Genomic DNA, 21,974 nt, shown 5'->3' with positions numbered 1-21,974 from the left:
CCCTTTATTTCATCCCCTGGAGGTGGCGTGTGAAACACACCAGCTCCCCCACCCAACCCACAGGGTTGTCGTTCAGGCGCAATCCTAGGCTGTGGAGGGTCAGGGCTCTGCTCCATCTGCCCCCCCACCCCCAATCCTGCAGCCACCTAGGACCATCTTGGGGCATCAGGTCACTCAGGGCTCCCTCCCACTGCTCAGCGCTGTCCCCAGACAGGCACATTCCATTTATAGCAGCCTGCAATTACCAGCTAGCGTTTTCCCAAGGCTTCCAGCAACCAGTGAACACTGGCAGGAGTCTCAGGCCAGCCCCAGCCCTGGCCTTGTGATGAGCACTGGGTTTGCTCTGCCCAAACCCCTGGGGGGGGGATGTGGGGAGCATTCAGGCTGAGCTCCGCTGTCTCAGCTTCCTGGCCAGGATGCTGGAACATGTGCAGGTTTTAGTCCATCAGGAAAGGGCAGGGTGCACATACACCCAGCTGACAGGAGAGGCAGCTCCAGGCCGAAGAGGGGGAAATGCAAGCATCACTGTATGTAGAGGAGGATATAATATATCACATGAGAGAGAACATCCCTACAATTTACTCTGGGGTGGTGGTGGGGGGAGACTCATCAGGACAGAATGCAGTATGTGCATCTAGCTGCCACCCTCTATGCTGTTACCCAGGGCAACCTCCCTGCCTAGCGGTGCTCCAGGCATTGCCCAGGCCCAGAAGAGCCACTATGGTGGGGATACACCTGTTGCTGCTCCTGCATGGTGCTGGAACAGCACCCCCCCGCCCCCCTCACACTCCCTTTCTTCACTACTGTTGCTCATTTTATTTGTTCCCCCGAGCCTCTCTTCTTCCCCCTTGCAGAGGGGACAGGTGGCCCAAGCAGCAGCCGCTCTGGGGGGATGGCAGGAAGAAATGTGGTCATGAGGGTGGAAAATGGCTCTTTGATGCCAGCCTCTCAAAGCCCCGGCACTGAAGTGGTGAATCAAAGGAGAGAGAACAGTAAGGGTCTGGCTACACTGCAATTAAAACCCCACAGCTGGTGCAGGCCAGCTGACGCAGACTCCAGAGGCTCCAGCTAAGGGGCTGTTTAACTATGGTGTGGTCCTAGAGCCTGAACATCTACATCATCCACCCATGAATTGTGGGAGATGTCCTCTGACCTTTCTGGGTGCGTGGTGGGGAAATTGTGGGAAGGGATTGGAGGACTAGTGTCACTCAAGAAGTATTAGCCTGCATAGAATATCAGGGTTGGAAGGGACCTCAGGAGGTCATCTAGTCCAACCGCCTGCTCAAAGTGGGACCAATCCCCAATTTTTGCCCCAAATCCTTAAATGGCCCCCTCAAGGATTGAACTCACAACAGTATAGCAGGCCAATGCTCAGACCACTGAGCTATCCCTCCCCCCCCTCGACATGACACTGTGAGCATGTTAGCAGCTGTGCGGGGGTGGGGGGGAATTGTGTTCTCTCAGGCTGTACCCATCCACCCCCCAGGCAAGCCAAACCAAGTAAAAAGCACTGGAGTTAAGGGTGGGTGTATGACAGGCCCGTCTGCCCCGCTGTAGCCACTGCCTACACCAATGGGAAGGGATTCTCCTGTTGGCACAGGTAACCCACCTCCCCAAGAGGCGGCAGCTAGGGCAGGGGAAGCATGGTCTACACCAGGGATTAAGTCAGCAGAGATCAGTCTCTCAGGGATGTGGATTTTTCACCCTCCTACTGTAGACCAGGCCCCAGTACTGCAAAAATTGTCACATTGCTTGCACACATGCCAGTGCTGCTGCAATACAAGCCTATCTCTGCAGGACGCTCCCATGCACAGGGTCTGGCTGCCTTGCCATCTGGGCAAGATGCAAGAGGTACCTTTCTGAGCAGGCTTTTCAATAGCTGCAGCCTGCAGGCATTAGATTCCCCGGCTAGTGCACTCTGTGATCTTGGGATTCCTCAAGGACAGAGGTGACTATGCTGAGGGAAGGGGGACACCTGCTCCCCATCCCTTGGAAACTGTTTGGCTCTGCTGTAAAATGACTGAAATCCTATAGGGATGGGCACCTAAACATTCGGGCTATCCTAAAAACATCATTAACGATGCCACAGTGCAGCACTGTGGGCAAGTCCCTTCTCCTTGCACCTGGGTTTACTTAGCCAGCTTGAGCTCTACAGAACAGGGATTGTCTCTGCATAGTGCATAGCACAACAGGGCCCTGATCTTGGCTGAGGTCCTCAAGGTGCTATTTTAATAGCAAATGAATAATGATGAAAAAAGGAAGGAGGAGGGTCCAGGGAACTACAGGCCACTCAGCCTTACCTCAATCCCTGGAAAAATCATGGAGCAGGTCCTCAAGGGATCAATTCTGAAGCACTTAGAAGAAAGGAAAGTGATCAGGAACAGACAGCATGGATTCACCAAGGGCAAGTCATGTCTGAGTAACCTAATTGCCTTCTATGACGAGATGACTGGCTCTGTGGATGAGGGGAAAGCAGTGGATGTGTTATTCCTTAACTTTAGCAAAGCTTTTGATACAGTCTCCCACAGTATTCTTGCCAGCAAGTTAAAGAAGCATGGGCTGGATGAATGGACTATAAGGTGGATAGAAAGCGGGCTAGATCGTCGAGCTCAACGGGTAGTGATCAATGGCTCCATGTCTAGTTGGCAGCCGGTATCTAGCGGAGTGCCCCAAGGGTCAGTCCTGGGGCCGGTTTTGTTCAATATCTTCATTAATGATCTAGAGGATGGCGTGGACTGCACCCTCAGCAAGTTTTCAGATGACACTAAACTGGGAGGAGTGGTAGATACGCTGGAGGGTAGGGATAGGATACAGAGGGACCTAGATAAGTTAGAGGATTGGGCCAAAAGAAATCTGATGAGGTTCAACAAGGACAAGTGCAGAATCCTGCACTTAGGACAGAAGAATCCCATGCACCGCTACAGACTAGGGACCGAATGGTTAGGCAGCAGTTCTGCAGAAAAGGACCTAAGGGTTACAGTGGACGAGAAGCTGGATATGAGTCAACAGTGTGCCCTTGTTGCCAAGAAGGCTAATGGCATTTTGGGCTGTATAAGTAGGGGCATTGCCAGCAGATCGAGGGATGTGATTGTTCCCCTCTATTCAACATTGGTGAGGCCTCATCCGGAGTACTGTGTCCAGTTTTGGGCCCCACGCTACAAGAAGGATGTGGACAAATTGGAAAGAGTCCAGCAGAGGGCATCAGAAATGATTGGGGGACTGGAACACATGACTTATGAGGAGAGGCTGAGGGAACTGGGATTGTTTAGTCTGCGGAAAAGAAGAATGAGGGGGGATTTGATAGCTGCTTTCAGCTACCTGAAAGGGGGTTCCAAAGAGGTTGGAGCTAGACTGTTCTCAGTGGTAGCAGATGACAGAACAAGGAGTAATGGTCTCAAGTTGCAGTGGGGGAGGTTTAGGTTGGATATTAGGAAAAACTTTTTCACTAGGAGGGTGGTGAAGCACTGGAATGGGTTACCTAGGGAGGTGGTGGAATCTCCTTCCTTAGAGGTTTTCAAGGTCAGGCTTGACAAATCCCCTGGCTGGGATGATTTAGTTGGGGATTGGTCCTGCTTTGAGCAGGGGGTTGGACTAGATGACCTCCTGATGTCCCTTCCAACCCTGATATTCTATGCTTATTAAGCAATGATTCTGCCACTGACTTGCTGTGTGGGCTTGGGATTCTTTGTGCCTTTCCATACTGATTGTACCCCCCCATCAGTCCAATGAGCCTGACCCTCAGGTTTAAAGCCCTCTTTACAAGGAGTTCCGTAGTTCAGAATGCTCCTGGTTGGGTGGGGCTGTGAATAGGAATGGGAGGGTGGGATTTCAGCCCCACTCCTACAGGGATCAGCTGTTGGAGAATTGATGGAGCTGGAGAACTGATTCCCTTTAGATATTGCCTGACAGCTTGCCGACAGGGGGGATTTGTGCTGCTCTTCCCACACCGATGCAACACCACACGTGCAAGTGGTTTTTACAAAGGTGCAGCATGCCTGCGCTGGGGTTTGTCCCACGACTCCTCTACTGGTGCCAGAGTTTCTATTGCCACTGATGCAATTAATTCTCAGATGCAATTAATTCTTTGCTGGTCCAAGCCAGCAAAGCCGAGTGGATTTTTTTTTTTTTTAAGATTTTTTTTTTGAAAAAATTTTAAATTAGATTTTTTTATTTAAAATCAGACATTTTTTATTTTGTTACTTACATTATAGCATTTTTCTTTTTAAAAATAAACCTGTTTAAAAGGAAATCTGATTTTAACCCAAAATATGTTAAGGCCGAAACTTATTGGCGTTTAGTTGTAAATGCGAAACATGCTTTGATAAGAGATGTTTATGTGGCCAAAACATTTAAAGTTGTTTTGTTTAATAAAAATAAATTGTATTTGCCGTTATGTGTTTAATTCAATTCCAGTTACCATCCTAATGCAGCTCGGCCCAAATCATGAGCCAAAAGCTAATTCTGTTGTAAATAAGCAATATATCATTCACCATTTCCAAACATACTAAAAGTGTACAAGTAACAAGAATCTGAAAATAATAAGCTACAGAATTGCTTAAATAAATGTTTATAGTTATTGTGTACCCTCCGACGTAGCAAAAAGTTGTAACGTGTCTAGTGCAAAGACTCTAGTTTTAAATCAACATGTTTTAAATGATTACATCAACCAGTGAGAATGCACATTTCTTTAGGAAAAAGAAAAGGTGCGAATACAGACTAACACGGCTGTTACTCTGAAACATTTCTTTAGGAAGTAACTGAAATGCAAATGGAAAAGTTCATTATAATCAATGAGTTAAATCAAGGCTTCCCACCTGATGATTGAAATCATGATTTAAATCACTGACTTCAATCACCTTGACTTAAAACAATCTCCCAGGCAGTAATGAGAACTGCAGGAGCTCAGCACATGCAGGCCAAGAGCCCAGATTGTTCAGCCCTGCTAAATGCATGGCCAAGAGAGATGCAAAATTCCTTCCTTTCTGTTTTCAGCTGGAAGTGGCACCAGAATCTCTCCCAGCAGAACATGCTCCCTGGAGGGAGGAGCAGCTTTCCCTGCTGAGAGAGGAGCCCCCGGCCAGAGAATCCACCAGCATGCCAGCCCTAGTCTTTAGCAGGCGGCACCTCTCCACTGCCCCTGCCCTGCTGATTTGGATTCTCCTGCTGAGCATTGGGAATGGTGGTGCCTGGAAGCAAGATGTCCCTCGCCTTCGCCTCTCGTACAAAGGTAGGGGGGAGCCTGCGGCTGATCAGCCCTGCAGTCAGAGCCAGGATTTCCTTGGGGTTCATGCCCTGTTCAGAATGATCTAGAAGCAGCATCAGGTAGCCAAGCTGACTGGCAGCTAGTGAGGCCAGGGCTGGTGGGAATGGGTGGGGGGAGGAGGATCTGGACTATAGGGTTTGGGTGGGGCCAATATCAGCCCTACAATGGGGCTTCTTGCCCTGCAGTAGTTGTGGCCAGTGAGGCACCAGAACCCGACAGAGGCTGAGCTCAGCTGACTGCAGTATGGCCTGGGGGGACACCAGCATGGCCAGAGAGCTCAGAGAATGCCACCACCCCAAGGGGCTCAGGCAATGCCCGTCTATCTGCTGCTGTCAGGGATGGGGGTTGGAAAGGGAATGGCCCAGAGGGGAAGTCTCGGGCTGCCCTTGGGGCACAGGAGGGGATCTAAAAATACCCCATTTCACCCTGAGACTCAGCGTACATTGCTTTATAATGTTCCATGTACTGTGTAACGCACAGGGGCAGGGCCAGCCCTCGCCACGGGGAAACGTCACACACTGCAGGAGGCCTTGGGCAGCCTCTAGCTACACAGGCCACGCAACAAAACACGTTGTTCAATTGCATGGGGGAAAGCGTATGGACTTCAGTGTGAGGGCGGGAACAGAGTTCACCTGGGAGGAAGCATGTCTAGTGGTTAGAGCAGGTCATTGGGAATCTAGCGAGCCAGCTTCTGCCACTGACTCTGTGCGTCGCCTCAAGCGAGTCACTTAACTCAGCTTTGTGAGGCTCAGTCAACCAAGACCCAATACATGGATGCAGGGAGGCTGTATTCCCTGTCCTCTGTGGTACAGAGCTCTGTGGGGGCTCCCTGCAACCCCAACCCCAGCACTCTTATGGTGGGCCAGGGAGGAACTGGGGGATCTGCAGGCTACACAGCTCCACTGCCCAGCACCCTGCAAGGAAGGGGCGATGGCAGCCCAGAGAGGTGGCAGCAGCTATGCAGCAGTCATTGCTGCACTACGGCCTGCGGCAAGGGTTCCTACTCAGTGCCCAGCCTGTTTATTCCAGCTGTGTGGGAGGGAGTGAGGATTCACCCTTCGTGCTGCCGGAGATTTAGCTCTCATCACAGCCCCAAATTCTTCTCTGTAGGGGTGAGTTCACACACCACAGCGTCAGCCCTCGGCCTCTCTGCTGAGGCTCCCAGCGCAGCGGCAGGTTTGTGAAATGGGCACACATCCACAAGGAACTGGACTGAAACCCTCAGCTGGTCTCACAAAGGGGCCACCAGACAGGCATCATGCTGAGTTCCTTTTAGGGACAAAGGGATTGCCAGACCGGCTCACTCCCGAGGTCCATCTAGCCCAGCGAACTGGAGGCCAGCACCAGATGCTGCAGAGAAAGGTGCAAGAATCTGGTGCTTGGTAGTGAGAGCTTGGCTCAAACCATGGGGGCTAATATCACTTCCAGAAGTTTTGCTCTCATCAGTTATGTTAACTAGCTAGCCTCGTTATCCATATAGACAGTTCTTAACTTCCTGGGGCAAGACAAGCTGATTGTACATTGGGGGAAAGCTTGGGTCAGTTTTGGATTTCCCACCTTTCCATTTCATTGACAGTCCCCTTGTTCACATGTCATGAGGCAGAACAGAAGTTCCCAGTCTCCCTTCTCTATCCCTGTCAAGGTTCCTTCCCCACTCTGAACTCTAGGGTACAGATGTGGGGACCTGCATGAAAGACCCCCTAAGCTTATTCTTACCAGCTTAGGTTAAAAACTTCCCCAAGGTACAAACTTTGCCTTGTCCTTGAACCCTATGCTGCCACCACCAAGCCTTTTAAACAAAGAACAGGGAAAGAGCCCACTTGGAGACATCTTCCCCCCAAATATCCCCCCCAAGCCCTACACCCCCTTTCCTGGGGAAGGCTTGATAAAAATCCTCACCAATTTGTACAGGTGAACACAGACACAAACCCTTGGATCTTAAGAACAATGAAAAATCAATCAGGTTCTTAAAAGAAGAATTTTAATTAAGGAAAAGGTAAGAGAATCACCTCTGTAAAGTCAGGATGGTAAATACCTTACAGGGTAGTCAGATTCAAAACATAGAGAATCCCTCTAGGCAAAAAAACCTTAAGTTACAACAAGACACAAAAACAGGAATATACGTTCCATTCAGCACAGCTATTTTACCAGCCATTAAACAAAAGGAAATCTAACTCATTTCTAGCTAGCTTACTTACTAACAGAAGTTCTGAGACTGCATTCCTGATCTGTTCCCAACAAAAGCATCACGCAGACAGACAGACCCTTTGTTTCCCCCCACCTCCCGATTTGAAAGTATCTTGTCTCCTCATTGGTCATTTTGGTCAGGTGCCAGCGAGGTTACCTTAGCTTCTTAACCCTTTACAGGTAACAGGATGTTGCCTCTGGCCACAAGGGATTTTATAGCACTGCATACAGAAAGGTGGTTACCCTTCCCTTTATATTTATGACAATCCCATTCATGGTTTTATAGCCTTTCATAGACACGTAGGGCTGGAAGGGACCTTGAGAGGTCCTGCACTGTGGCAGGAGCAAGCAAACCTTTATCACATCCCCTCCTATTCATCTCCTTTCTAAGGGGACAATCCCAATCTTTTCAGTCTCTTCTGAGGAGAGCCATTCCAGGCCCCTCCCTGAACCCCTGCTAATTCTGCAACTGGACCACATCTGCCCTTGACCTTCTTTCAGCTAGTGACATAAAGATGATGATTTGTCTAGTTATTTATACTGCACTCATCACCGGGGTATGCAAGCACCCATCCTAATGGTGCGATATTTCGATGCCACAGCTACTGACAACACTCTTACGTTCATGTACCACATAGCCCCTTTCAGCCAAAAGGATTCTGAAGCATTTTACAGACTCTGTGGAGGGCTCCAAGGCCCAGCAATGATATGCAGCCACCTCTGGTATAGAATGCACTAGCTCGTGAACAGCACACAGCAAAACTACACAACAGCTTAGAGGATGGGGGAGTGAAGACTAATCTGCATAGCTTACTCATGAGTTGGGATCCAGACAGGCTGCTGGAATTCAGCATTCCTGCTCTCAGGAAAACCAGCATGGGCTTGTAAGGCAGAGGCCCAACTCACCAGCCAGTGCCTCCGAGACCTTGCAGCCTTCACTGCCTTTCAGTCCCTTTTCTTCAGGACTTGGCTTCTGCTTTTTCCAAGTAAAACAGTTTAACCTCAGCTCCACATGTAAATCAGGACCTTCCCCTGACCCAGGGTCTCCTGTTGGCCGCTCTTCCACACCCCAGGCCTTTTGCCTGGGAATTAAGGCAAGCTGCTCTACTCCCTTCTGCTGGAGATGGCTTTTCACCCTCAGGCCGCCCTTTATACTCCCGCAGGCCTGGCTCTGAGTCACAATCTTCTCCTACGTGACCCCCTTCAGCTGGGAAAGTGGGCTGAGCTCCCACCCCCTTAAAGGCCAGCTCAGCCTGAGACAGGGCTCTTTAATGACAAAGGGGTCGGGACGCTCTCTGATTTTCATCCAGCAGCATCATAGCACACCCTAGCTCCATGCTGGGCCATTGGATCAGTGCAGACACAGATGAGCACCACTTACTGAACTGCCCCACCAGCAATGCTACCATAGCCAGGCTTCCTTGGAGGCCTCCCATCCAAACTCCAGCCAGGCACAAGCCTGCTTAGTTCACACTAGCTGAGGACAGTGGTTCTGCTGCAGGAAGAACTCGGATGACGGTGGTGGCCTCAGGGCAGAGGTGAGGACCACGGGTGGCACGTCAGGGCAGGGCAGGGATGACACCTGTGACCATAGGTCTCCTCTCATTCCCAGAGAAGAGAGCCAGTTGCTTGGCTGTCTAATTGAGGTGCAAGGGGGACTTAGACTGGATGCTCATCAAACACAGAGCTCCCCAAAACTCTGTCTCCTGGACGCCAAGCCTGAGGTAATGGCCCACTGGCTGTGGTCTAGGGGTGATGCACTCTCAGTACAGAACTGACTGGGCAGAGACTGGCACTCAAGCCGGGAGATGCCTTGGGGGTTTGCGGGGAGCCACCAGAACTCAGGCTTGAAACCAAGGACCACAAGGGAGTGGGGGGAGAAGTTGGCCCTGGTCAGGGCTGCCTGCACACACTGTCTGCCATGCAGCATCCGGTGAGGAAGCACAATGCTCCAGAGCAGGTCACCGCTGGGCGATTGCCAGCATCGATAACACGTCTCAGAAATACAATGGCTAGATCTTCCTTTCCTTGGCCAGGCGGGAGCAGAGATTGTTTGGAGGAGAGGACCGAGGAGGGCTTCCTTCTTCAAAGCCAGAGCGGCCCTCGTGCTGTGGGCAGAGCTGGGAGAGGAAGCTCCCAGCCTCAAGCCGGCTTGGGGACAACGCAGACAATGGCAGGAGGTGTGACTCACAGACCACACGTAGCAGGGTCAAGGCCACAACGGCCTGACAAGTCTAGGTTTCAAAAACCCCAGAGGAAAGAAACCTCCCAGACTCCCTCCGCCCCAGAGCCTCTTGGGAGCCGAGCTATCGTCAGAGCCCCGCATGGGGGAGGGGCGTGGGCTGAATGGGGGTGGGGAGAAACACAGACAGGCTTTCGGAAAGGAAATGACAGACCTAAGGCAGGGAGAGCAAAGGAAGGATGGTGCACAGGGGAACACGGCGCAGAACAATAAGGCTAAGCAGCAATATGACCCCTCACACCACAATAACGCCATCGGACGGCTTATAATAGAATGCCGGCCTTCCTGAAAAAATCCACGCAACTGCTCCTGTGACAGACGTGGGAGGGCCTGAACTAGGGACCTCCAGAGCTGAAAACATGAGCTGCTTGAACTCTGGGGCTGCATGCAACACCTCGTATCCCATTGATAGTCACAGAGGGGGACCTGTACCACATGCACATCAGTAAGTTACATTACTGGACGGGAAGCACTACCAGCCTCTTGGTGTTTGGCCTGCGCTGATCGGCATTCAGAAAGTGAATGCTACTTCAATCTGCTTCAGACAGGCCAGCGTTGAAGCCAGCTGAAATCCTGGACTGGGCTGTGTCTTTCTATCTGGGATGGTGTCGTTACTCTGGGCTTACATATCAGCAATGCGGTTACACCTTAACGCTGCGTGATCTGCTCTTAACGTAGAGGGCTGAACGTTCCAGGCGACTGGACGCGGGCTACAGAGCCCTTTGCCTGCAGGTCACTGGTTCACAGATTGTTAGGGGCTGGACGTTGTTACCATTGGCTGGTTGGTTGGTGGTGTAGGCACACAGTGTGTTCATGGGCCTCATTCCTGTTCCCAGCAGGCAGTTATCTGTATCACACACCACTAAGTGGCCCCAATGGACTCCTTTCACACTGGCAGCAAAAGGCAGCAAAAGGCTTGATTCAAATCCAGACTGTCCCCATGCTTTTGGGGTGTTCGGCTCAGGGTTTCAGCGCTGGCCCGTCTGCGATGGGGAGGAGAGAGAACGCTCTCCGAGAAGAGCAACGCTTCAGGCCCGGGAGGCACTCGGATGCCCTCGTGGTGAGCACAGTTCAGAGGAAGGTTGGGCAGAGATGCTCAGCAGGCTGCAGTGGTTATGGGGGACCTGGCCAGGAATGTAAATATGCTTGGGGGGATAATGATGCCTCATCTGCAGATAAGGAGCGGGTACCTGGGCTCTCCCAGCCACACACAGTGGGGATCTCCCTGCTCCACCCCTTTCCCAGCCCCCTCAGACTTCCTGTTTAACTGATCAGTTCCCTGCCCAGGTTTGTTTCATGAGTGGGACAAACTGGGTCAGATTCCCACCCACCTCTTCATGAAGGGAATGGGACAAGCCAAGCTACAGGGAGGAGGATCTGAAACTAGAGATCATGGCGATGGAGTTAATGCTGCAAATGCGGGACAATTCATCCTGCCTGGAGGCCAGATTGAATCTTAGCCCCAAAGAACACAGCGGGCCTGAGTGAACCCCACCATGAATCCTGGCTGACCTCTCCCCTGCCCATGAGGGAGGTCAGAAGGTGAAGCAGTGCTAATGGGAGCGTCCTGGGCTCTATCGCCCTAGGGACCTCATTGCATTACTCTGGTTAATGAAGCAGGGTGGGGGAGTGTATTGGATAAACCTTTGACCTGCCCCTGCCCCTCACTCTGTTCTGTATCCTCAATGGACCTGGCCTACATTTCACTCTGGGTGAGCAGGGTCAGGGGAGGAGCCCTGCCTCCACGGAAACATCCAGCCTTTTCAGAGGCCGGTGAATGCCTTGTGGCTCTGGGTCCTGCCCAGCTCCCGCCTGGGGTCACTCACAGGGCAGTGATCATCAGCTTGGGGGAGGGCGAGTTCCCCACTCTGGCTCATTCGGACTGTGCTCACCTGCCCCGTTCCAACAAACACTGGACTCCAGATTCCCTAGGCAGATTTGAAAAGTTTTGTCCTCGGCATGGGGGTGGGGAAAGCACACAGAGGTCGCCAGGCTGCAGCCAGGTAAACGGCACTGGAGATACAGCTAGCAAGTGATGATGCCAGCCGTAAGAAAGTACACGGTGAAGAATGCCTCCCCTGGCTAGTTATAGGACACTCCCAGCAAGAATGGTTAGTGGCAAGGAACTTCCCTGGCTCGCTGCGTATGAAATGACAGGCCCAGTCATTAGCCAGGCTGAGCTGGGCTGAGCCGGGGAACTGATTTGCCATTGAACTGCCTTGACTGAAGCGCTCTCTTCGTACAGAGACTGAGAACCAGCACCTGCCTGCTGCAAATGCTGCGGCTGCTCTTGCCCTGCTGGGCTGAGCAGATGTCAGTGGAATTTCCAGCTCGCTGCAGTTGTCCTGAAGAAAAAGAGGTCCTGGCTTCCCCTGTCCCCTGGGAATGGGGCGACAGGGAAAGAGAAACAGTCTACAATCCCATGGCCTGTTTTAGCATGTCTCTCCATGCATCCCATCTCAGGCACCCGTGCCCCCACATACACAGATCCACACCTGCACAGACACATGCTGGCATGCTTGCTTCCCAGACAACCAAGTTCATCCCATCTTTGTGGATTTCAAGGTCCTGCACAGATTCTCCCAGACCTAGGACTCGCATCTCATCTCCTACGCATCCCCAGCCCCGTCACTCAGCCAGTAACGCCTGCCTCGTCTCCTCTCTTGTTTCCTTCTTCCACTCCTGTCTTCCGACCTTCCTCCAAGCCCCCTCAGCCTCGCATGACCTTGCAGTGCACTGGGCCAGCACTCTCGCCTCAGTCAGATTCCTCCAAGAGACATAGGAAAGTGATTGGTTAAGGGTTTTAAATGCCCTAAGGTGACTCTTCCCTCTGGGCCTCCCATCACTTCTTGTCTGTTTGCATCAGTCTTCTACTGAGTAACCTCTCCAGGGCAGCGGCTGCTTTGACGTTTGGGTTTTGTACAGCGTGTGGTCAGCACTTAATCAGAGCAAAACTCCATGCACATCCCTGGAACAACAGGGGGGTGGATTTGGCTGTGTCCCCCAGACTGATACATGTCTCGTTAATGCCCACGCAGCCCCCTATCCAGGCTCAGGCTAGACTGGGCAATGTTTCAGGGACGATTAGCCAAGGTGGAAGATTTCCCCCACCCCACCCCAAGCACCCCTGGAACTCAGCCAGGAAGGGGGAGCCAGACACCTGAGGCTCAGAAGTGTCCCCACAGGTGAAGATGAGGTGGTTGTGGGCAAGAGAGAGAGTACGGCCAGATGGCCTCATGTCGCTGCTCCCTATGTGCGTCCATGTCTCCTGATTGCTTTGCAGCCAGACGAGCGATTCCTGCTGTTAGCCAAGGGGGATGTTATAGCAATGGGAGAGCGAGCTGGGTTCCAGTCCAGCTCATGCCTAGGGCACTCAATCACCACTCGGTCCATCGCCTTGGCTGCCGCGTGCAAACAGACCCGGGGGGAAGAGGAGGATCGGGAGCCTGGCAGTGGCTGCCCAGTCCTGCCCCCTCGCCTGAGGGCACTCACCCTGCTAGCACTTTCTCCAAAGCAGCACCGAGTCCGTGGTCCTGTGTCCGCTGGTGGGGTGGCAGGAGGAGTGGGAGGTGGAGGAGTGGGCTTTGCGCTGGCTCCTCTGCTTCGTTCAGCCAATGTTGCTCCCAGGAATCTTGCCATCCGGGGCTTGGCCTGTCAGCAAATGGCTGCTCTAAAAGCTACTTTCTGAGCTGGACTAATCCAGGGCTTAAACTCCCCTACAGTTTCAAGGGGGAGGGGAAGAGCTTCCAGATCCCCGCTGGCTCAGCAGTCTGAAGGCATGTCTGCTGAGGGACACTGAGGCTGAGGAATGGTGCAGGATGGACCAAGCAGCAGTAGGGGGAGGTTAAGAGTGTAAGCTCCCCGGGCAGGGACTGGCTGGCTCTGTGCAGAGCAAAGCATGTGGTCAGTGCTTAGCAAATAAAGGAGAAGACAAGCAGGGGCAAAGTCCTGCCGGTGCGCAGAGAGGCTGGGGACTGGGGAATACTCTCCCTAGAGAAGCGGTGACAGCCCCATCCATTGGGACGTTAGCAGTAGAGCAGAACAGACAAAGTATTGGAACATGCCCCTGCAAACGGATTCCACAGTGCAATGGCGCCAGGAGATCACCTCCTGGGGCCTTGCCACCTCCAGTTTCTGTGCTGCTCTCACCCGCCTGTGCCAAGGGCCCTCTGACATCTCCCCCGAGCCGGCCTGGGCCAGGGCTGGGGAACGCTGCGGTTCCCCAGGAGAGAGAGGGAGATGGACTTAGAAGCTGTCGAGATTCCCCTTGACCCAGGAGGTGGGGCCCAGCTCACCTAGGGAAATGAGTCCTGCAACACCACAAACAATCACCCCGTAAATCAAGCAGCAGCCGCCGGTTTAATACAGCCTTTAATTTCAAGGCTACTTTCACCAGGGGAATGACTGAGGGCTTTTCTATAGAAACTCCACTGAGCCTCTGCTCAGGGATCCCTCCACTAGAAATGCAAAATGGACCCGTCCTGCATTCTCAGCCCGCAGTGCCCGGGGAACAGGACTGGGGAGAATTGGGGATTTGCTGCAATGGTTAAAATTCTTCCAGGCCCCATGGCGCCATTGAACTGCAAGGTCAGTGACACTCGAAGCTGAGCTGCCATGACCCTGGGTGGGCCCAACTATAGCAGCTGCTTGTCTCCTGTGGGGCCAGCCAGCTGTCCTGACCTGTGGGACACTCTGCTCTCTGGGAGGGAACAGCAGGCCAGGACTGCCAGAGGCCACACTGGTTACTGGCCAGACGTGGGCTGGGCCATCTTGCCCTGGTGTCGGGGAAAGGGCAGCTACTAGCAGTGCTTGCTGTCTCCCATGGGTGGGGGCAGGGGTAATGCTTGCTATCCCCTGGGGTAGTGCAGTCCTTCCCCAGGGCGCACGGGTATGGTGTTCATGGTAGCAAGGACTCCTCCGGGGTCGGGGTAAAGAGGACTTTCCCGGGGAGAGTGCGGGACCGGGTGGGATAGTGCTCACTATCTCCTGGGGGAGGGATGTGGTCAGGGCTCCCTCCTGTGTATGGGGGTGACAGATCCCTCCCCCTTTGCTCTGCAGACCTGCTGAGATCCAACAGCTCCCGCCTGTTGCTGGGCTCAGGGGATGGGTTGGCCTTCCAGTCCTTCCTGGTGGATGAGACCAGGGCGTGGCTGATGGTGGGAGCCAAAAACCACATCTTCCTGCTGCATCTGGACAGGCCAAATGAGGAGCCTCAGAAGGTCAGTGCCGGGTGGGCATGGAAACGCGGTCCCAAGGCAGCCTGGCTTAACCCTTCCCAGCAGCCTGGGGAGCCGGGAGCACAGCTCTGTGTGCCGGAGGGGGCACCGGTACTGCAAAGTCAGCGACCAAAGGCCTGTTATACGCTGCCATTACGGGGGGGCATTACACCCAAGAGCATGCAAGCCCTGGTGCACACTGCAGCCCTCAGGGTGGCATTTGCTCATTCACATTGCCCCACGGAGTGGCACCGCTGGCTGGCTGGGCTATGATTGTATGTACTGACATGCACCTGCCCTTGCTTAGCACACGTCAGGGAAGCAGGATGGAGCATGGCGCGCTCTTGGGGAGCAGCTCCAGCCCCTTTGCGCAGCCCCATTGGTGCAGGACCACGGAGGAGGAGGAGAGGAGGCTGGAGTAACACTCCCAGGCCGGTGCTTTCTCTTGCAGGTTTTCTGGCCAGCCCGCAAGGAGCAGGTGGAGCGCTGCCGGCTCGCTGGGAAGAACGCAGAGGTAAAGCAGGACCCCAACATCCTTTGTTCAAAGCTCAGTGAGCCAAGGCCCAGGCAGGAATCTGCCTGACCCACGTGAGTCCACCCTGCCGAGAGCAGGAGGCTCATGGATCTGTAGCCAGTGGGAGCTCAGGCTGCCGGCACAGCTCCCTTCGACCCAATGTAACCTTTAACAATGGGGACAGTAAGCATACAGCTTTGGTCGGGGCCACCAGGCCACTGGCCTTGTCCCCAGGGCTAGTGTTAGCCAGACATTGCCCACTCTTCTGGGCATCAGCAGACCTATGGAGAAGTGTACAGCAAATGGCGCCAGGGTGTTCCCGTGCCCTGGGGTGGGGATATGCTGGAGACCAGTGTTAGAAGAGGTGAGGGGGCTCCAGGGGGAGGATCTGGAGCACAAAGGCCCAGGGCAATGGTGCTGGTGTTTGAAGGAACCTTTTCTTCCCGAGCAGACAGAATGCGCCAATTTCATCCGGCTTCTCCAGCCGTTCAACAGGAGCCACGTGTTTGCCTGCGGGACTGGCTCGTACCAGCCCATCTGCGCCTTCGTCCAGCTCGGATCCAGGGCACAGGTGAGAGAGACCCTGGAGGGTGAATTTGCCTGGGCCAAGGGCAGTGAGAAGATCCCAGGGTGTGCCTTCATCCCCACTGGGCTCCATGATGAATCCCAGGGTACCCACTCTCTCCTCTCTGGTGGGGCATGAGGAATTGCAGGGGAGGGGTGCACAATCTCCTAGGTGGTGCAAGAGGGACCCCAGAACCTGCCCGTGCCAAGCTCTGCACCTAGCGCAAGGAACCTGGTAGCATGTTTTGTGCAGGTGGCATGAAGGACCTCAGGAGGGGGGCAGCGTAGGGGGCCTAGGAGAGGGTGCTCACTCCCCTTTCTCCCCCAGCAGCAGGAGGGAGGCATTCCTGCAGCGGGACCCTGGGGAACACGCATCCCTCGTAAGGGTCAATCCTCTCCAGACATCAGCTGCTCCCAGGCCAACAGCAGCTGAGCGACCCAGGCCAGGCCCTTAGTCTCTCACCAGATGAGCTTAACCCGGCCAGCTTGGGTTGGTGCCCAGCAGCATCCCTGCCTGGTCATACCCCCAAGACCTTCCATGTATTATGAGCTCTTAGGGAACAGGGACCATGTCTGCTTCTGCCCCCGGCCCCGTGAACACACCCATCCGATCCATACTAAGTGCTGCTAATTTGGCAGTGGCCGGCCAAGCGGGCCCAACGTGGCTCAGACCCCAGCATACAAGCATGTGCATCTGACACAATGTGGACTTTGAAATCTGGCAGGACTGCCCCAAAGCCGCTCAGATCAGTTCACTCCCAGCCTCTGCCTGGGCCAAAATCTCCCCTTTAACCCCTGCAGGAGCCGGGGGGCTCCCCTATACAGCTGGTGGCCAACTCTGTGGAATCTGGGAGAGGCAAGTGTCCATTCAGCCCCCACGAACCTTTCACTGGACTACTCATAGGTAAGAGGAATGGGGGGGGGCAGGAAGAGGGGCCTAGATACTGTGGTGATGGGCGCATTAGAAATGAAGAAGGGTTAGACAATCAGCTCCATCCCCTGCCAATGATTCCTAACCCACATCCCGCATTCAGCTGTGGTTTCTGCCAGAGTGGAACCTGCAAGCTCCCTTTCACGGGGGAGCTCAGCCAGATGCCCAGGCAGGTGTGAAAGGCCAAGGCAGGATGTTAGTGCTGACAGGGACTAGGCAAGGAGTGACTGGCTGCACAGCGTCATCACAGCCGAGCTTCTTACCTGGCACGGCTGATCTGGGGCTGGAACTACAAGCTGCCCAAGCTTGTGACTAGCTAGATCTAAGAGTGGAAGGCCCATCTGTCCGACAGCAGTCGAAGGCTGCCAATCTTGGTTCTGGAGCGTGATAGAGGCACTAGATTGTACAGGAGGAGGCTGTAATAAGACCCTCTCCTGGCCCAGGGTGGTAGGTAAGGAAATTGGCATTCCCTGCCGAGCGATGAAGGGAATTGGTTTCATCTGCCCTGTATTTAGTTATTGCTAAGCTGTTGGTTCGTTAGGTGTTCGTTCTTGTTTTAATGCCGGAGAATTTCCAGCCCTCATTGTGTGGAGTGGAATATTTACCTGGGGTTACCGTACTCAGCCAGCCAGTCCAAGATGCTGCCCCTGGCTCCATGGCCACCCACAGTAGCTCGTCAGAGCCGGCACATGTACCTCTCCCCACGCTGGGAATTACGCCTTCAGCCGCAGCATAGTCATACCCTCAGAGCGCCTCAATCTCCCTCCCCAGCGACTGCCTTGCACAGCCTGCCTTCAATTCCCAAAGCATTCACAGGGGAAGGCGGCAGATCCGCAGCAACCTTGGCCCCCTCTGAGACCCGCTCCTGAGCAGGGAATGCACAGGCTGCCTGGAGAAAAACCTACCCTCGTTCAGGGGCTGTGATTCTAGTTTTTATTCAAGCCCCTGCAAGGAAATCTGCCGTTACCTTGTCGCGGTCAGCTCATAGCTCCTCGGGCGAGGCTGACCCATGGCACAGTGCCCCGTAACCCGGTCTGTGCCTCCTTCCCCAGGGGTGGGACTGAGGGAGGAGCTGGCTAAGTCAAAGCACCCGCTGGCTCTGCTAACACGTGCTTGCCTCTCTGAGCTCAGACGGGGAGCTGTATTCGGGCACCTCCAGCGACTTCATGGGCAGCAGCGCCGCCTTCTTCCGGACCCGAGTTCACAAGGCTGCCCAGAACTACATCCGGACAGAACAGAACCAAGATCACTGGCTAAACGGTACAATGGGGGGCTGGGATATAGCCTGGCTGGGGGGGCCGTCCTATCCGGGAACATAATGGACTTAGCACTGCTGGGGAAGAGATTTCCGGTGCTGCTGCAGGGGAGCAGGGGCTTGGTTTTCTCTCCGTGCTGCTTTAAGAGGCCCAGACCCCCTACTGTCACTTGGGCACAGGCCTCTGTTCGAGCACTTCAAACTACCCCTTCTGCTGCTGTCCCCTCCCGTGCCCCCGCCAGTCTCAGCCCTCAGGAGCTGCAGGGAGAAGGGCGGGGAGGTGCCCCCACATGGCAGAGGAAAGACCCGGGTAGAACAGGACAACTCCATGCCCAGCAGCTCCAGCTGCCTTTGGACCAAAGCCCCAGACTCACTACAGGGCACAAGCTCCCTTTGGTGAATAACTCAGCCCAGATTCACTCTGACGTTCTTCAGATCTCCGGCCCCCAAAGATGGAAGGTGCTGTTGAAACCCAGCCCTGAGTGAGATCGGCTTGTGCAACCCACTGCTCTGTGGGTGTGTGACAGGGCCCCTCTATGCCCCATCCACGGAGGGGGCAAGTCAGTTGCAGGCCCAGCTAGGGAACGTTAGCTCAAGTGGAAGCAGCTCAGACTGTTGGCCCTAGAGGCCCAATTTCTCAGCCATCACACCTGCATTGTTCAAGGGAAGTTTTGTGAGACTATCAAAAACCCACAGAGCATTTTGGATCAAACCTTAGGCCACAATGATCTTGTCAGGAAGAAAACTGAGATGGTCTGAGTGGGTAGTGCCGAATTCCAGTCCCACTGGGGAGGACAAGTGCAAAGGTGAGATACTGCCAGCATAGCTTGGTTTGAGCAACACCCTCGCCCTGCGTGACGTCTTGCTGAAATCCAGAGCACTACGCTCAGAACAAGCAATGGCTCCACGTGTGTAAGGATCTTCTCACGTGGCAGCAAAAATGAATGTGACGGGAAGCTAACGGTATTCCCACTCCCCTCCTTGGTTCCAGCATCTCCCTTCACTTTAGTAAAGCCTAGATGGGTCTGGATCAGAGCCCCAGCTCCAAAGCCCAGCAGGGAATTTCAGAGCCAGGTGCCATTGAGACCATTGCATCATTTAAAGCTGGAGCAGAGCCAAGTCTGTCAAAGGAAAAGGGGACATGGCCAGAGGGTATGGGTATGGGTATGGGTCAACCTGCCGGCATGGTGCCATTGGCTGCCTAACTTTCCCTTCTCCCAGAGCCCGTGTTCATCGGTGCCTACGTGATTCCCGACACCCACAACGCCCACGATGACAAGGTGTACGTCTTCCTCCGGGAGACGGCCCTGGAAGCCGGCCAGTGGGAGAGGCGGCGCATCCATGCCCGGGTGGCGCGCGTCTGCAAGGTCAGCTACCCCAGGATCAGGGCACGGCTGCGGAGCGCTACCAAGTGGCAGGGGAGGGGCATGGCACTGTCCTACAGGGAAACGAGGGCTTGTTTCTCTCTCCTTTTGGCAGGGCTCCTTGGGCTCAGCACTGGCCTTTGGGGAGAGGGATGGGAGTGGTTAGAGAAGGGATTGGGAGTAAGGAGACCTGGGTTTTGTTTTGCTTTGTTGCCCGCTCTGCCACTGATTGGGCAAGTCATGTCCCCTGCGTTGCTTTGTGAAGCTGAGATGCTGGGCTGGGGAGAGTGGGGTAATCGCCCATCCCGCCCTCCCTGAGCTGTGGGCATGTCAAGGTTAACAATGCCGGAGGGGGAGGTGACCTGGGGCAGGGAGCGGGCATGGAGGGTTAACACTAGAGGGAGCGGGGGGGGGCGCATCGCAAGCGTCCTCTGAGTGGTGGGTTTGTGGCTGGCAGAACGACGTCGGCGGGAAGCGCAGCCTGATCAATCGCTGGAGCACGTTCCTCAAGGCCCGGCTGGTCTGCTCCATCCCAGGCCCCCAGGCCAGCGAGACACACTTCGACCAGCTTGGTGAGTGGGGCGCGCGGGCCCGCCTAGGGCTGCCGTTCCTCAGGGCCCACGGCGGGGTCATCTGGGCTTGGCTCCTCCCAGAGGCGACCCACTGAGCCGTAGCAGGGACTCCGAGCACCTTGCATCACCACAGCAGCCCTGGCTGCCGACTGAAGGGTGCCGGCTGCTGCTTGCTCTTTCGCCAGAGCGAGTGGGGCATAGTCACTGGCGTGGGAGAGGGGAGGGGGCAAAGGTCACCTGATGAAAGCCCCTCACCCTGCTCCCTGGGCCCAGAGCTGGGTCCCTGAGAGCGTGTGCTCAGGACGCCTCACCCGCTGTCATTGCAGAGGATGTCTTCCTCCTCCGCACCCGGGACCCACAGAGCCCTCTCATCTTCGGCCTCTTCACGGTCTCCAGGTCAGTGTGAGCGGGTAGGCCGAGGGGAGAGGAGGGAAGAGCAGAGCAAAGGGAGCAGCAGGGCAGGATGCTCTCACACAAACGCAGTGAGACCGGTGGCTGGATAGCATGGAGGCTGTTACTAGCCAAGCGCCGGGGCAGGGCAGGGCAGAAGAGGGACACAAGGTCCCCGTGGGAGGATGCACAAAGTCCATGGCAAAAACAGACCCCATTGCAGAGCCTCCTAGCCAATCCCGCTCCCCTGGGACCGTGCCAGCCCCTTCCTGCCTGCCCCCATTAGCTAGCGCTGGTCTCCCGAGGATCGTAGGGCAGTGACTGGTGGGTCAGTGGTAAATGGACGTCAGCCTCTCCCGTGCAAGCAGCAGCTCTCTAGCCCTAGGCTGGGTGGCTCAGCACCAACTGTACCGATTAGTGCTGGTGGATCAAAAAATCATAGAATCTCAGGGTTGGAAAGGACCTCAGGAGGTCATCTAGTCCAACCCCCTGCTCAAAGAAGGACCAATCCCCAACTAAATCATCCCAGCCAGGGCTGTGTCAAGCCTGACCTTAAAAACCTCTAAGGATGGAGATTCCACCACCTCCCTAGGTAATGCTCTCCAGTGCTTCACCATCCTCCTAGTGAAATAGTGTTTCCTAATATCCAACCTAGACCTCCCCCACTGCAACTTGAGACCATTACTCCTTGTTCTGTCATCTGCCACCACTGAGAACAGCCGAGCTCCATCCTCTTTGGAACCCCCCTCAGGTAGTTGAAAGCTGCTATCAAACCCCTCCCCCCCCCACGCTCTTCTCTTCTGCAGACTAAATAACCCCAGTTCCCTCAGTCCCCTAATCATTTTCTTGCCCTCCGCTGGACTCTCTCCAATTTGTCCACATCCTTTCTGTAGTGGGGGGCCCAAAATTGGACGCAATACTCCAGGTGTGGCCTCACCAGTGCCGAATAGAGGAAAATAATCACTTCCCTCGATCTGCTGGCAATGCTCCTACTAATACAGCCCAAATTGCCGTTGGCCTTCTTGGCAACAAGGGCACACAGCTGACTCATATCCAGCTTCTCGTCCACTGTAATCCCCAGGTCCTTTTCTGCAGAACTGCTGCCTAGCCAGTCAGTCCCCAGCCTGTAGCGGTGCATGGGATTCTTCCTTCCTAAGTGCAGGACTCTGCACTTGTCCTTGTTGAACATCATCAGACTTATTTTGGCCCAATCCTCCAATTTGTCTAGGTCACTCTGGACCCTATCCCTACCCTCCAGCTTAACTACCTCTCCCTGCAGCTTAGTGTTCTCTCTGCAGCTTCAGAGCGCTGCTGGCAGAAGCTGGCAGGGAACGGAGGGAAGCTCAGGCAATGGACCCCACTGAAGCTGCAGAAAGGGGCTGCCCTGTCTGAGCCCTGAGTTGGTTAAACCACAGCAGTGTTGCACACAGACCAGGCCTCTCGTGCTGGCTCCCACGGTGGCCGCATTAGAGTCTG

The 21,974-nt window shown here is 54.5% G+C and overlaps 1 protein-coding gene across 1 annotated transcript in view; it reads left to right on the top strand.

Moving 5' to 3' along the window:
- Positions 1-21,974, top strand: part of LOC141990740 (semaphorin-3D-like) — a 45,182-nt gene that overhangs the window by 17,080 nt on the left and 6,128 nt on the right. Inside the window, exons 2-10 of the mRNA XM_074958303.1 lie at positions 4,993-5,227; positions 14,751-14,911; positions 15,360-15,422; positions 15,874-15,993; positions 16,788-16,890; positions 18,049-18,177; positions 19,394-19,539; positions 19,994-20,108; positions 20,435-20,504. Coding sequence (XP_074814404.1) covers positions 5,095-5,227; positions 14,751-14,911; positions 15,360-15,422; positions 15,874-15,993; positions 16,788-16,890; positions 18,049-18,177; positions 19,394-19,539; positions 19,994-20,108; positions 20,435-20,504 — 1,040 coding nt within the window. The 5' untranslated portion in view covers positions 4,993-5,094. The remainder of the gene's footprint in view (positions 1-4,992; positions 5,228-14,750; positions 14,912-15,359; positions 15,423-15,873; positions 15,994-16,787; positions 16,891-18,048; positions 18,178-19,393; positions 19,540-19,993; positions 20,109-20,434; positions 20,505-21,974) is intronic.

Source organism: Natator depressus, chromosome 7, assembly GCF_965152275.1.
Source record: "Natator depressus isolate rNatDep1 chromosome 7, rNatDep2.hap1, whole genome shotgun sequence".
Classification (NCBI taxonomy): Eukaryota; Metazoa; Chordata; order Testudines; family Cheloniidae; genus Natator; species Natator depressus.
This window is presented reverse-complemented; position numbering and strand designations above follow the sequence as displayed.